Source organism: Pygocentrus nattereri, chromosome 11 (genome assembly GCF_015220715.1).
Source record: "Pygocentrus nattereri isolate fPygNat1 chromosome 11, fPygNat1.pri, whole genome shotgun sequence".
In the NCBI taxonomy this organism is placed as follows: domain Eukaryota; kingdom Metazoa; phylum Chordata; class Actinopteri; order Characiformes; family Serrasalmidae; genus Pygocentrus; species Pygocentrus nattereri.
In genome coordinates, this window is record NC_051221.1 from 26364341 (window position 1) to 26379919 (window position 15579).

The 15579-nt window shown below is 39.5% G+C and overlaps 1 protein-coding gene across 3 annotated transcripts in view; it reads left to right on the forward strand.

Moving 5' to 3' along the window:
* The window catches only part of tln2b (talin 2b), a 159865-nt gene that overhangs the window by 109762 nt on the left and 34524 nt on the right, over positions 1–15579 (forward strand). For all 3 annotated transcript variants that reach the window (XM_037542618.1, XM_017708330.2, XM_037542619.1), the window contains exons 25-37: positions 333–467; positions 721–849; positions 3205–3307; positions 4358–4566; positions 5476–5595; positions 6166–6363; positions 9938–10077; positions 12227–12320; positions 12596–12685; positions 13880–14002; positions 14254–14397; positions 14501–14662; positions 14807–14947. In XM_037542618.1, the coding sequence (XP_037398515.1) occupies positions 333–467; positions 721–849; positions 3205–3307; positions 4358–4566; positions 5476–5595; positions 6166–6363; positions 9938–10077; positions 12227–12320; positions 12596–12685; positions 13880–14002; positions 14254–14397; positions 14501–14662; positions 14807–14947 (1788 nt within the window). The remainder of the gene's footprint in view (positions 1–332; positions 468–720; positions 850–3204; positions 3308–4357; positions 4567–5475; positions 5596–6165; positions 6364–9937; positions 10078–12226; positions 12321–12595; positions 12686–13879; positions 14003–14253; positions 14398–14500; positions 14663–14806; positions 14948–15579) is intronic.

Below are 15579 nucleotides of genomic sequence, written 5' to 3' on the forward strand. Positions count from 1 at the left end.
ATTTCGGATATTCAATAAAATGGCTATATTTGTGTTGTAGACAGTGTGCCCCCCTGGTTCCTATAACCACCACTATAAAGACAAGAGTTGGTTAAATTCCGTACAGTGAAGCATTTCACATCAAAACCCTCTGAATGATTTTTTTTAACATTACAACCATTGAATTACACATAAATCAGTGGAATTCCCCTTTAAGGGGTTCAATCTTCAATTACTTTTGCAGCTCTACAAACAGTAGTATTTTAAACATTTACTTTTGGGGGATTTTCCAGTTCATAAATTGAAGAAAGATGGGCTCACAAAAGATTTTTATTGTTGGTTTTGTCTTAAAGCCCGGCAGCAAAATGGTGACTTCAGCAAAGTCAGCCGTTCCTACAGTAACTGACCAGGCCGCAGCTATGCAACTGGGTCAATGTGCCAAGAACCTAGCCACCTGCCTGGCAGAGCTACGGACAGCTGCCCAGAAGGTATCCCTAACTCCTCAATTACACAGTCTAGTACTACCTAAAGCATCCTGATATAGTTAAGATATACTTTGTCTTTCATTGTGGTTAATGATATTTTCATGATATTTCATGATAAAAAAAACACAGGGAAGATAATACATACATACATGAGGTGTCCTGAATGTTAATTTTAAAAGCAAGTTTGAAACTGTCTTCAGTAGGTATTTGCAGCAGTGGTATTTAGTTATTTTGTGCCTGTTTTAACCTGTTTTAGGCTCATGAAGCTTGTGGGCCTCTGGAAATAGACTCAGCTCTGAGCGCAGTCCAGACCCTGAAGAACGAGCTCCAGGATGCCAAGATGGCTACCCTTGATGGTCAACTCAAACCACTTCCCGGAGACTCGGTCAGTGCTTCATAAAGCATATAGGCCTCCAAATACATTTCCAAGGGCCCATATTTTACAACGTTCTTGCATTATATTTGTGTTTTTCCAGGAAATCCACTTACAACATTTATAACTAAAAACAGTCAAAATGACCATTTCAAAGCCTTTAGGACTAAGCAGACTCAATCCCTTTGAATCATAAGGTTCTGTCTGGGTTCTGAGCAGATTTGAGATATTGAACTTTGAAACTGATATGTGGACAGCTTAAATTTATTCTAAATGTACAAGATCAAAATCCTATTAAATTTTTAAGTAAACTTTTTTCTTTTAGAAAAGCTCAAATGCAGATAGGAGAACTCCCTTTCTGCTTGGAGTTGCAAGGTTTTTTCTGGCAAAACATGAAAAGAAGCAACCATTTTCAAGGAGCACGAACAGTTTACTCATAATTTATTTTAAAACATAAAATTATTGTTGTAACAAAGTGTCCACATATATCAGAAAGTTAAATTTATTGCTTTTTATGACATTTCCATGACATTTGTTTTTATTATTTATGACATTTATTTTATTATTCATTTTTTATGACATTTCTTTTTCAGGACAAATCATTTTTTTCTTACTCAAAAAAACATTGCAGATTAGGTATAAAGGTCAGTGCTAAATATTTTGTCCAGTGCAATTTTTGGTAGGAACCATTAGTTTAAGTTTCCTTTGTGTTAGTCAGCAACCAGCTACTGTCTCAGTGGGTGAGTGTAGCAGATCAGTCTAACAGCAGTATAATGTTTTGTTTTATATCAGAAATGTTGACTCTGATGTACCATAATGACTTATTTAGGGAGAATGAGGAAAAAGAAAAGATGAATTAATTAAATAAATGTTTATGCTGTAATTAAGACCCCAACAATTCATAATTATACTATTCAATTACATTTAAGGCTTAATATATATCAAATTTAACACAAAAACTTTTTAAAGAACTACAAGATGATCTATAAGATGAGTTATACAAACTTTTTCTGCAGTCACAGAGCAGTGCAGCAACATGATGAAGCAGAAACTGATTAGTACTCATATATTCAAATAGCTGATTGGCTCACAAATAGAACCTTATAGAACCAAGGTGTAATGTACAGGCAGAATCGCAGACGGCAGACGCTTGCTGGTAAGATGAGGAGGTTTTAATGATCCACACCGTCAAAGGGAAAAACACAGTTCATAGTGAAAGTACAGTCCAGATATCCAAAACACAAAGCAATCCAAGAAGGCAACAGTACCAAAGGGGCAAAACGTAGGCAGCAAATGGTCGAAAAACAGAATACACGGAATAAGCGGTAGAAGTGGAACACTCAGTGATTGCCTAAACAATACTTCGCAAAGTTCTGAACATGAGTCCCCTCTTAAATATCCAAGTGGTAGATGAGTCTCAGGTGTAAGGGTTCAATGTAAGAAGTCTTCTTCTATGATGGAGTCAGAGAGCACATGATCTGTCATGTGGTCTCCTCTAGCACTCTGGGATATGAAGTTCGTCTCCTTTGCTGGACGCGTGACACAAGGTAGTGTTTGAATATGGAGAACCTTTCTGTTTTCTAGGTAAACAGTCCAAGAATGCATTCAACTTAAAAAAAATTGAAAAGAAAAAATATGTGAATAACTAACTTTAGGCAAAAATGTTAGATAAAACCTTATTATTCCAAGGGGTTGAACTGTTCGTGCTGTGCGTGCAAGACTAACACATTTAAAAGACCTCCATTCTGGTTAGCTGTCCTGTACTGTGCCTCAGTGAAAGGACTCTGGGCTGAAATATACAGAGTAAACTGTTAAGAATCCACAGAGATGCCAGACACATCATTTTATTGTTTTTTTTCACCATAATAATTCTACTACCAACTATCTGCAGTATCAGCACCTTATCCTCATCAGTTCTGCATGAACGAGTGGGCTAAACTACTGTAAGATTAAGTCAGTCAATTGCTCTGTTAAGTCAAAAAACGTCTGTTTACCGGGCTGGCTTTAATTTGTAAGTATAATTGAACTAACATTAATTTAACAGAACATGAGCCTGTATCTCAAATTCTGTTGAGAAATGCAGTAAACTCAAATTTCCGAAGCAGTCTGGTAACTAACGTTTTGAATTGAAACACCAATTTTATTTTATTAGTGTTCAAGCATCTTCATGGTTATGATATCATAACCATGATAAATTCAAAAACAGCCAGACTGCCTTTCAGTTTGTTTTTAATTTCCAGGCACCGAATGGTATGTTTTGAAACTTCAGGAATGTACATAAAACTTATATATATTTTAGATATGTCTCTCTAAGCCAACATCTATATAGGCTATAGTGGCTACATTCTTTCTCTCTTGCATTTGCAGCTGGAGAAGTGTGCTCAGGACCTGGGAAGTACCTCTAAGGCTGTGGGCTCTTCCATGGCCCAGCTGTTGACCTGTGCTGCCCAGGGCAATGAACACTACACTGGTAAGGCCAACTTCAGTCTTTCAAAGTCATAAGAAATAGAGTTGAAGAAACCAGGGAAATATAACAGGACTCACACATTCAGGACAGACCGTACAATACAGTGTCTAAAATTCACTTGGCATAGTAGGGCATAACTTCATTTTAGTTCCTTAGAGCAGACAAACCATTGTCCTTCTCTGTAGTCTGAAGAGATATTTGAAATTGGTGCCAAATGCAGTGTCACTCCTACAGGCTTTGTTTTACATAAACTTACACTCAACTTCTAACAGAAATTTTAGTGCAGAAGTGCTTTTTCCTCAATGGACAGGCTTTATGTGAAAGCTGTGTTTCTGCTCTCCTGTTCAGTCTGGTGATTTTTCACTCTCTCCACTGGCTTGATGGCTCGTCTCAAAGGTGCTTGTGGTGCTGGACTGTAATGGCATTGCTGGAACAATGTGCTTTCTGATCTTTTTGCTCTGCTTGCTTACCCAGCCACTGCAACCCAGGGTGCCATTCCCCTCCCTCATTAATCTTATTTTCACTACATTTAACATAGCATCAGCAATCAGGGGCTACTTGGCTGGATAATGCAATTTGATGCAATTTGCCTGCATTGGTGCTAAACCTTTTTGTTCCTGCGGGATGAGGAAAGGCCAGCTCTCACCTGGAGCCTAGATTTTCTGTCTGGCTCATTCACTGGAGCAGTGAGGGCAGTTTTGCATTGGCCCACCCCTGATGGTGTTGCTGTGGAGAGGGCTGAAAGCTGGGGCTGAGAGGTGAATGATTTTTGCGCATTATGCTACTTAAGAGTAATAAAGAATGCTTTGAGTGGGCCAGTTATTTCACACTCCTGTTTGGGCCATTTATTGGGAGACATTATGGAGATTGAGATGGTACAGTGTGGGACCTAAAAGTGCTGTTACAGTGAATGGTGTCTCTTATCTGCTCTCAGGGATACAACATTGGAGAGCATTAAATGTAATGATGGAATTTATGACAGTTGAGGAAGCCTTTCAGGCATGTAATTTTCTGTGTGTGTGTGTTTGTGTCTGTGTTTATGTGTGTGTTCAGGCGTAGCTGCGAGGGAGACTGCTCAGGCTCTGCGGACTCTAGCCCAGGCTGCTCGGGGAGTGGCTGCCTGCACAGTGGAGAGGCAGTCTGCAGCAGCCATGCTGGACTCAGCCAGCCATGTGATGGAGGGCTCAGCCATGCTCATCCATGAAGCCCACCAGGCCTTGGTCTCTCCCGGTGATGCTGAGAGCCAGCAGAGACTAGCCCAGGTCAGACACAGAGGCTACATCACATGACCTTCTCACCAGACCAGATCGAATCAAAGGCAAACTCATTAGTGCTTCTGCTGCAGACTTCACCTCTTTAGCATGGCCCCTAGAATACAGTCATTTAACCCCTTATTAATGTACTAACCATATTAACTTATTAATCATAACTCATTGTAGACTGCTGTGGCCTAGTACTATGATATTACTGCATCATACTGGTAATATGTAAGTTATATATTAATATAATGACCAATTAAAGTGTGGTCCACATTCAGCCCTTGCAGAATGTTTAAAGGGTTAAATAAAATTTGTATTTTATCTTTATGTAAGTATTTATTTATTGCTTTCCTGGATTAATTTATAATAAAATTCAGTACATATTTATCACAATAATTCATCATTAATCGCAAAGCATGCAGTGAGTTTTTTCTTTTTGTTTGTTTGTTTGGAAAAGTTCTAAATTCCACTGCCTCCCTGTCATTCTCTAACTTATTGCTCACTCTTCCTTCTCTCTCTCACTCTCGCTTTCTCATGCCTCTCAGAAGAAGATGAAAAGTAGCACATCACCCACCTCCAGAGCAATTATGTCCTGTTAACTGAGCTATTTTCTATTGTCTGTTTGGGACTTTGCGGCCTGCTTTCTGGAAGGCTGGAGCATTTTTCCTGATTTGCTGGGGCTCCTTTGGGAGATAAACATATTGCTTGGCATATGTCTATGACAGTGGCATAAATTAGGGACATGGATTTCTCTGCTCTGCTTTGGGGCTGATTAGCATTTTAGATTCAAGCTGCTTTTCCCTAGGACATTGTAGGGTTGTTAGGATGCCTGATGCAGTATCACAGCACTGACGTGCATGTGTGTGTGTGTGTGTGTGTGTGTGTGTGTGTGTGTGTGTGTGTGTGTTTCAGGTAGCGAAGGCTGTCTCCCACTCTCTGAATAACTGTGTGAACTGCTTACCTGGGCAGAAGGATGTGGACATGGCTCTGAGGAGCATCGGAGAAGCCAGCAAGAAACTGCTGGTGGAAAATGTAAGTCTTCATTGTTTGATTTGTAGAGGTAGAAGCATATTTTGTTTGTAATAAGTCATTTTTTGTTTGTTTTTTGTTCTGTTTTGTTTAGTTTTTTTACATTATTTAAAAACTGCCTTTTTACATTATGTGCACATTACATAAAAGCCAATGAAAATAGCAAGAACTTTACCTGATATACACAGTAACACACACAAAACATGTACAAAACCTGTTTTTCCATTTCCTTCAATGTTTTCTTGCAAAGTTTTCTTTCCTTTCTTCTTTTTTTAGTGAAAATGCATTAGCTTATTTTATTAAATGTTTGTATTCTCATTTTTATCATTTTCTCTGTTTTTTCAATGCTCAGCAGTATAGAAAACGGGTTGTTTCTGCCTCAACATACTTTTATATGAAGGTTTCAATGGATGAATTACATAGCTTATTGGTCACTAACTCATTTCTTGCAGATTTCTGCTTATTCATACTCAACATTAGTTCAGGCAAAACATTTCTGATTACATTAAAAGACTGTTGTTTTGACAGGTCTCAGTCACAGCACTGCTAACCTCTCTCTGTCTCTGTGTGCAGTTGCCTCCATGCTCCAAGTCCTTTCAAGAGGCTCAGACAGAGCTGAATCACACGGCCGCTGAGCTTAACCACTCGGCCGGGGAGGTGGTACACTCTTCCCGCGGCACCAGTAGCCAGCTGGCTGTGGCCTCTGGCAAGTTCAGCCAAGACTTTGATGAGTTTCTGGATGCTGGCATTGAGATGGCTGGACACACACAGGTATGCACACCTGTTAGTACACAGCTCACTGCCCTCAGGAAAAAGGTGCCACAGCAGATTTTCATGCTGCATTAAGTTATAAAGGAGCATTTCACAGTTAAACAAGCACAATGAACAATTATTAGGTCTATTAAAGATAAGAATGTGCTTCTATATTATAGTCCTTTGACAAAAAGAAACAAATAGGAAACCTTTTTTGGCAGATCCTGAATGGTCTCAAGTAATCTCTTCTGAATGGAACCGAACATTCTAAAGATAAACTAATGTATCTATAACCAACTATTTATAATCAACTTAACCTTTCCCTCTAACGCGGAGCGAGGAGGTGGACACACGTGCTGAAATAAGCGACTTTTATTATGTGCAAATCCAGGGTCATGGTCAAAACGGTCCAGGTTCATATAGCCGACATGAAGAGCAGGAGGGACAGACATGACAAAAATGAACACAGAAATCCAAACAGCATAAACATAAAACAACCAGCACAATCAAACAGTACAAAGACCAACATAGACCAGGGCAAACACAGGGCTTATATATCAGAGGCAAGACGAGGGACAGGTGGGAAACAGGTGGTAAGGGGTGGAGTCAGACAACAATGGGGCTGGACTGAACCAAAATAAACGCACTGGAAGATCAAAAGAAAACAAAAAGCACATGGAGGAGTGGGAGGAGCCAATCGCGACATTCCCCCATCACTACTGTACAGAGAGCCCAATATATTATTATATCTTCTGTTTATTGCCTGGACATAGTAGACACTGTATTAAAAGTTAATGGGGCACTCTGACTTAAAATTAGGTTTAAAGTTATTTGTCATGTTGTTATGTCATCTAATGTTACCTTGCTTTTGGCTTATTGTCCTCCTCATCAGATGGGTTATTTCTGTTTGAGCTCCCATTCCATGATCTGAAGATAGATGCCGTAGTGAAACTGTTACAATAGGATATTTGGCTTCCTGGCAGTAAAGTTAACCATGTGGGGTCCTTCTGCCTTCATATTATAACCTTTTAAAAAGCTCATCCCCGGCAATCCACTCTGAAGCAATTAAAAGTTACTCCCACCTTTAATATATGTCATTATAAGAATTTTCCTAGTCTTTAAACCTGAAAATCTCGCTCTGATGAATACCGCAGAACCACTGTACGATGCAAGTAAGCAATTAATAAGCTCCCAGGCTGCCTAAGTAGTAAGTCAGCAGACTGTGCAACACAGGTCTTTATTCTGTTAAGTTACTGTTAGAAGTTGAATCAACTCCAAATTTTAAGGCAGTCCGATAACTAACTTTAATGAGTAACTAACTTTAGTGAATAACTCACCCATGTTAACCTGCCAACATTAGACTTAATTTGTTTTTGTACTGCTTACTGATACTGCCTACTGTATGCATGTATAGCATGCATACAGTAGGCTGCTAGCATGTATCCATTGACCAGTTTGTAGAGTATTAGGACAGGTTCAAATATCCAAACAGATTATCAACAACAGGTTTGACTTCATGATGCAAAACAGGTCTATAAATCTTTATATTGTTCAAGTCAACAAAATTTCCAATATTAGTGAGTTACTGACGAATGGGCAAAACTATATCACGCTTGGCAATTTTCAAACGCTTTTGATTCATTTGTTAATTAGACCTTCTCATTTAATTCATTTAGGCACATGATCATCCCCGGGAACGCGTGCAGCACTCCATCGTAATGAGATCGTTGATGATGTTCTTGTTCTGCTTATTTTGCTCATTAATTTGGAGAGATGGGTTGGGGAAGGGGGGTGATGGAGCATGACATGCCTAATAAGAGTAAGTGAGGGACAGGGAAAGAGGGCTACATGAACAGCCATCAGCTGGTGCTGCTGTCTGCTCTATAATCTAGACCATTCAGCTCTGAGCACTACAGTGTGGTATCGCTTTAAATAGTCCGTAACTCTGTACCAACCAAATAGGGCAGCACAGAGTAGGTAGTAGGTGGGTAGTAACTAGTTCTCGAGTACATGTGCTTAAATAAAATATTTTCCTGAGCATTTTTAAATCATAGTATTTTTACTTCTACTCAAGTATATTAGTGAGTAAAAGTATCTACTTAGTACTCAGTTACATTTTAGTTTAGTTTTTAGTTATTAATTTTCTTTTTGTGCTTAATTCCATTGTGTTTTGCAGGTGACATCTGTACTGTTTCAGATAGATTTTTGGCCACACATCTGACATTAGAGCTCTAGCATTTTATTTTAGAAGTAGAATAGTCCCTAACAATGTTAATTTCCTGTGCTGATAGATGCTGGATTTACTAAGAACTTCCGCTGCCATTCTATTAGTTGCTTTTCGATTAAGTAGTTTTTTGACCCAATACTTTTGCACTTTACCTCAAGTTGCGTTTTAAGAATGTACTTGTACTTTTACTTGAGTTATTATTTACCCAAATATTCATACTTTTACTTGAGTATTGGTTTAGGCTACTCTACCCTCCTCCAACTGACATGAAGAGATAATGGTAAATGAAAGTGAAATTGTGCTCAAAGAATTTTAAGAGTTTTAAAACTGTTACTGTGTCAAGTTTCAAGGGTCCATACTCTACATTTATGCACCGAAATATTGGTAATAATACAGGCTGTTGTTTTTGTTACTATGCCTTTAAGACTCATATATGTGAATGATCTCTATTCTGATTGGCTTCCTATATTCCTCTTCCAAATGATAGTTCACACTAAAGTCGTTCTTTAACACTTCTGTACACTGAGTACTGTATATTGTTATTGATCCTCTGTTTATTATTGCTTGATGTGGCAGGACATATTGCGCCTCAAAAAGCCCTCCTGCAAAATGTGCAGAACAAACTGTTAAGACTGAAAACGTCTGGGATGGATAAAAAAAATATGGTTCAGCCACACTTTTAGGATGTCTGGATCCCTTAAAATACTTCATTTATACATTTGCTCCCCGACAGAAGTTTTTTCCCATATTTTGTGCTCTAGTAGCTCTGCTACAGCCATCGTGGTGCATTTTGAAACTTTTAAGAGCCTATATTCTACTAATTTCCAATTAGATCCAATTATGATGTTTGTGTAGGTTTATGTACCTAAAACAGTCACACTTCATTTTAAAATGACCATTTTCCAAACATTCTTTCTCCCTTAATAAACAGCCCTATTCTGGCTGGCTATTCTGTTTTGCCTCATTCAAATATCAGTTTGGGCTGAAACGCTGCTTATGACTTCAGTGTGAATGACCAGGACCTAACTGTTGTAGGCTGAAGAGGTGGCTATATGTAAATATGTTTTTCATGACATCACATAAAAAAGGTATTCAAATCAGGCAGTTTTAGCAGCTTATTTTCCATATATGGGCTGTATGGACTGATATGCTTTGATTGGTATGTTTTGAAATTTTAATGTTGATAGACTACATCAGAGTCTTTTCTTTCAAAAAATGACAAATTGATTGTGCATTATATGGGCCCTTTAACAGTGTTCCCATAGTACATCAGACTTTGGTATGGGCCCCTTGAAAAACAGTACCAGATATCGTGCTATTTGAGTATTTGTGCACTGTATAATGTTTTGTGTTTTGTCTTTGCAGTCCAAAGATGACCAGATCCAGGTGATTGGCAACCTGAAGAACATCTCCATGGCCTCCAGCAAACTGTTGCTGGCTGCTAAGTCCCTGTCTGTGGATCCTGGGGCTGCCAATGCCAAGAATCTTCTTGCAGCTGCAGCAAGGTAAGTGGATTTGTGACCGTCCAAGCCATCATCAAGCCAGCTATCTAGCCAGAGGGCATGGGCAAGTGACATGTAGCCATCAGTAATTTACCTCCAGAAATACCAGTCATAATGGAGAGCCTCCACACTGTAAGAGAAAGATGAGAATTTTGGAAGCGAAGAATGTGTTGGAGTGGTGTGTGTGTGTGTGTTTGACTGTGTGCAGAGTGTTTGAGTGTTTGTGGAGCTAAATCCGCCTCAGGTGGAGGAGGGAGGCAGCTGCTCCGCTGGGCTTTGGGCCTGATTGATTTCTCTCTCCTTAATGAGGGAGATAGAGGCTGGGAGATGCACACAAGCACACACGCAAACACACACTCGCACCCTCACACATACACACATGCACAGCCTGTGCTCATCTAAGAAGAACAGACACCAGCATTATGACAGCTTTGTGTATGTGTGCGTGTTAGATAGAAGACACATTTCTGATATGAGTGGTAGCAGTACATTGTGTTCAGTAGGAAATAGCAGTTTATAGCTCAGTCAGTCTTTTGAGGATTGTAATGTGAACAGATATTTCCCTGTGGCTGGTTACACCAACAGGTCTTAACTAAGAAGGTTAACTGCCAAGTCGGTTGTAGCTAAGACCATTTGTCAGAGTACTTTATGCCTGTCAGGCCAACCAAAGTGAAAATTAGTTAATGCATCCTCTTCAGAGAAAACAGTTCTTCAAATTTTAATACACAGTTACTGTTTATTTGCTGAATTTACCTTATTGGGAAAAATAGAACATAAAATGTGGCCTGCGCAAAAGTTTTATATTTTATTATTTTCCAATATGTTAAACTCAGCAAGTAACTAGAAATTGTGCACTAAAATTTTCAGACAAATGCAGTTTAGCTTGTATTCAACTTATTTTTCACTTAGAAATGAAATATATAATTTGAACATGGGTGTTCAAACTTTTATTTATGCACTCCTAGGTACTCCTAGGCACAGCTATGACTGTTCTCCTAGGCACAGCTCTCTCAGGCCTCTTCAAATCTAAATTAGATATTTTCAATTTTCATGGATACAAAGAAGCATAAGAGAACAATTGTTTTCCCTACTTATTTTCAGTTTTTAAGTTTTATGTTTGCAGTTTGTGACAAAGTCCAGTCTACTGTAGCTAAACACAATGCAACTGGACTCATTCAAGTAGAAATCTGCTGAACTCTCGCTTCATGGCAAAGCAGATTTCGACACACTACAGCCATCAGAGCTCCCTTTCAAAATGAATAGGATGCAAAGGGGCACGTAGTGTTAGCAATGCACTTTCGTGTGAAAACGTGTGTGGCAAAGATGTAAATTCATGCTACCAATATAGAGTTAAACTCGCAAGTTAATTCAATTGCTTAAAGCCACATTGGTAGATAAACACTGAAGAATCCAATCCTGAACCAGCCTGATGTCTAAAGAAGTGGAGTTTATTCGTTGCACGCACAGGTACCAGACAGCTAAACACATTACACAACAATAAATTCCTTCAACACCATGAAGATTTGATTAAAAATGAAATAAAAAGTCAGTATGAGAGGCCCTGCTGAAAAGACCAACACAGAACAGCATGAATTCTTTGCTGGTTTATCCTTGTCTAGTGCTGGTCTTGTGCTGGTTTAGCTGGTGACCCAGTATCGTCATGATGGTTGACCAGCATAGCAGCATCCAAAACACAGATATGTTGGTCTGTGTTGGGTTTTCTAGCCATGTCCATCCAAAAATGTAGTTTGCGGGTTTGTAGCCACCGCCTTCCAGAAAAGTGTTTCTAACTGGTGCTGTGTGCAACAGCACTTTGACAAGCAATTAGTCAAGATTACAGTATATTGTTTAAAGCAGTTTCAATAGCCTAGTAAAGCTCTAAAAGGTTTGTCTTTAAACCTACTCCCAGCTAGTAGGCATACATTTACCTTTCTGGCTTAGTGAAAATTCAGCTCATGACCAATTGTTGGTCTTAAAATTATGCCCACAATGTTACATACTCAGAGTATGACCAGGAGTAAATCCTGTTGGTGCAACAAACCCCTGCTATCTTCATGATTCATGAGGTCTTTGTAAGTCTTGTCATTTTTGACTCTGTGCACTTATGTGCATTTCTGGATGTGTGTGCTGTGTTGTGTGTCCTGTGTTTCAGAGCAGTGACAGAGAGCATTAACCAGCTCATCACACTGTGTACCCAGCAGGCACCGGGCCAGAAGGAGTGTGACAATGCCCTGCGTGAGCTTGAGGTTAGCAAACACACCTGAGCGTACACTGAGATACAGCCACATACATAGTTCTGCTTTGATCTATGAAAAGATTCTCCGTAGTAAGCTGTGCAGTTATTATACCGTGTTTTGTTGAATCACAGAGCCTTGAGCTGTCTGTATTGTATGTATATAAATACTTGGCACTTGCTAACTAGGCTCAGTTAAGAAAAAATGAGTATCTCAAAGAGAACCAGGGCTTGATGTTCTTCTCATCAGTTTATCTCTCACTCTCTCTGTCACGCTTTCTTCTCTAGGCGGTGAGAGGAATGCTAGACAATCCAAATGAACCTGTCAGTGATCTCTCCTACTTTGACTGCATAGAAAGTGTGATGGAGAACTCCAAGGTAAAAACACAAAACTTCTATTAACCCTTAGAAGCCTGGAGTTATTATAACATTTTATTATGCAATTACTCAAAGCTCCAGGGTACTTAAAACCATGTTTTCTTTCTATTTAGGTAAATATTGTGATAGTTGGCACAAAATACAAATGTGTGAATAATGTTCCAGTGTCCAGTAAATCAATATGTTTCATCAAAATTCTCTCCCTTTGATTTAAACTGGATAATCCTGATCCTGGGTTATGCCTATGTAAGCATTGCCCTGAAGAAATCACAAGATTTATGTGGCTTGTTCCACCCACAGCTTTGAAAATCAATGCATTTACTGCACTCTCTGCTGGAGCTGGAGTAACTTACTAATCTAACCTTTGCAGCTCACTCACCTGTCTGTCTCTGCCTGGTGTCTGCTTGTTTATTCAGTCTTCCCTCTGTTCGACCCGTCATGCTAGAATTATGTCCGTCTGTTCATGTGTTTGTTCATTGGTACCTCGCCCTGGCCATGCTAGCATTCCATGTGTGTACATTCCCTAGATGCACATCTAGCTATAAACTTTGCCTTCTTTAAGACAGTGCATATGTACAGCCCATTTTGCTAATTTCTCCTTGCTTGTGCTGTTCTACGATGGTGGCATATTAAATTGGGGGGGACAGAGGGATGTCAATCACATGTACTTATTAGGTTAGGGTCTACTCTTTTGACTTGATTTCAAATAATAACAAAAATGTCAGAAAAAAAATTTCTTTTCTCAAAACAAGACAATAAGAATTTCAAATCCCAATGGAAATCTTTGTCCATTTACAAAGATAATTGTGGTACTGATTAAAAAGTTTGGAATATAAACTTTTGAAAGAATTTCTCCACTTTTTGAGCTACAAATTTTAAATAATTAATCTCAAGCAGGACCAGTCTTATCCTCCAAAGATCACTGTGACTAAAGGTTTTCCTGCCAGCATAGTAGGAGCTCACATGATCAACTAAAGACTGAGTCCAACTGATTTAATAAGTAGAGTCAGATGGTCTCCTGCATATTTGTAATTGAAAACCTTTAGCCACACTGGTTCTTTGATAAGATTCGACACCCCCTATCTAAAATTACATGCTTTTGTCACCAGTGATACATGGGACTTCTGAAGGTTAAAAAGGAGAGTGTAGACTCTGTAAGAAAGGTAGAATAATGCTATTTCTTGTGTATATCAGGTGTTGGGAGAGTCTATGGCAGGCATCTCACAGCATTGTAAGACAGGCGACGTGCCAGCCTTTGGGGAGTGTGTGGGTGTGGCATCCAAAGCGCTGTGTGGGCTCACAGAGGCAGCAGGCCAGGTCAGTATTCAGGCTGCACCTGCTCAGCAGGCCAACATGGTGTTTCAATCTAGCAAAATCCCCTGCACATAAGTTCTAAAGACAGTAGTGCACCAACACTTTTGGTTTTGATGCTGTTTTTTGGCTGATCCTATGAATGAAAAGGGAGAAATTCTCATAGATTCACTAAAGCACCATTTTATTATTTGCTAGTATGAGCTGTTTTGTAATGAGAGGCCAAAGACTCCCATTAAGGACTCTCTGATTTGTAGGCATCATACCTTGTGGGTGTCTCAGACCCTAACAGTCAGTCAGGTCATCAGGGACTGGTGGACCCTATCCAGTTTGCCAAAGCCAACCAGGCCATTCAGATGGCATGCCAGAGCCTGGTGGACCCTGCCAGTAGCCCATCTCAGGTAAGAAATGACTATTTATTTATTTAAAACCTCTTTCAGCACTCATGATCTTTTTGTTTACAAATATTTTTTTTTGTTTGTTCATTTGTTTTGTTTTATGTAGGTGCTCTCCGCAGCCACGATTGTAGCCAAGCACACCTCAGCTCTCTGCAATGCCTGTCGCCTCGCATCATCCAAAACTGCCAACCCTGTCGCCAGGAGACATTTTGTACAATCAGCCAAAGAAGTAGCCAACACCACAGCGAATCTTGTCAAAACTATTAAGGTGACATGTCAATTAATCAAATTTTTTTAACTTTAAATAGTGCACTTGCTTTATTAAAATGAAATCTGACTTTTTTACATTATTCTTAAGGGTAAAGCACTGTTATCAGTTTTATATTAGAGTGTGTGTGTGCATGTCCTGTAGGCTTTGGATGGGGATTTTTCAGACGAGAACCGCGAAAGATGCCGTGTTGCCACGACCCCTCTTATAGAAGCTGTTGAGAATCTCTCCACGTTTGCCTCAAACCCGGAGTTCGCCAGCATTCCTGCTCAGATAAGCAATGAGGTGAGAGAATGTTGACCAGAACCTCCTCAGATGCCTTATTTATGAACTGAGTGTGTGTGCCTGTGAGAAGCATTTTCTCATCAAAATTACAGCAGGTTCTCGGCAGCACTTAGCCTCAGAATGGACCTTTATGCGTTGCTCTTTTGTTTAGAACACATGATAAAAATGGACCTTCTGACTACTCCCATTGCCTTCATGAATAAGTAGGTGATTCCATTGCCTTTGATCTATTGCCTCTAATACTGTGCCAAAACAAAGCACTTGCTTCGAGTTTCAAAGGAAGTTACTATTGGTATGATGAACCACTTCCCTTTTTTTCAGTTGGGAAATTACTGAAAGAGAAACGAGGGTCACCTCATTTTACAGTGTTCCTAAAACACACTTCCTGCGCCTTTAAAAGGTTTGTCAGTGCAGTCTGTTTTAGGGCTGTGTGAGACCATGGGCCTGTTTGGACAGCAGCTGTTGTGGAGGTAGAGCTTGTTAATGTAACTGTTAGTGGAGGAGGAGGGTATGTAAGATTTTGTGTATGTGTGTGGACTCATGTGACTTCAGACACTTCTCTCACTTTGTTTTTGATGTGCACTTTCAGTTGCTTTCCCCTCAGTTTGATGTTTTAGAGTTTTTCTCTTTTA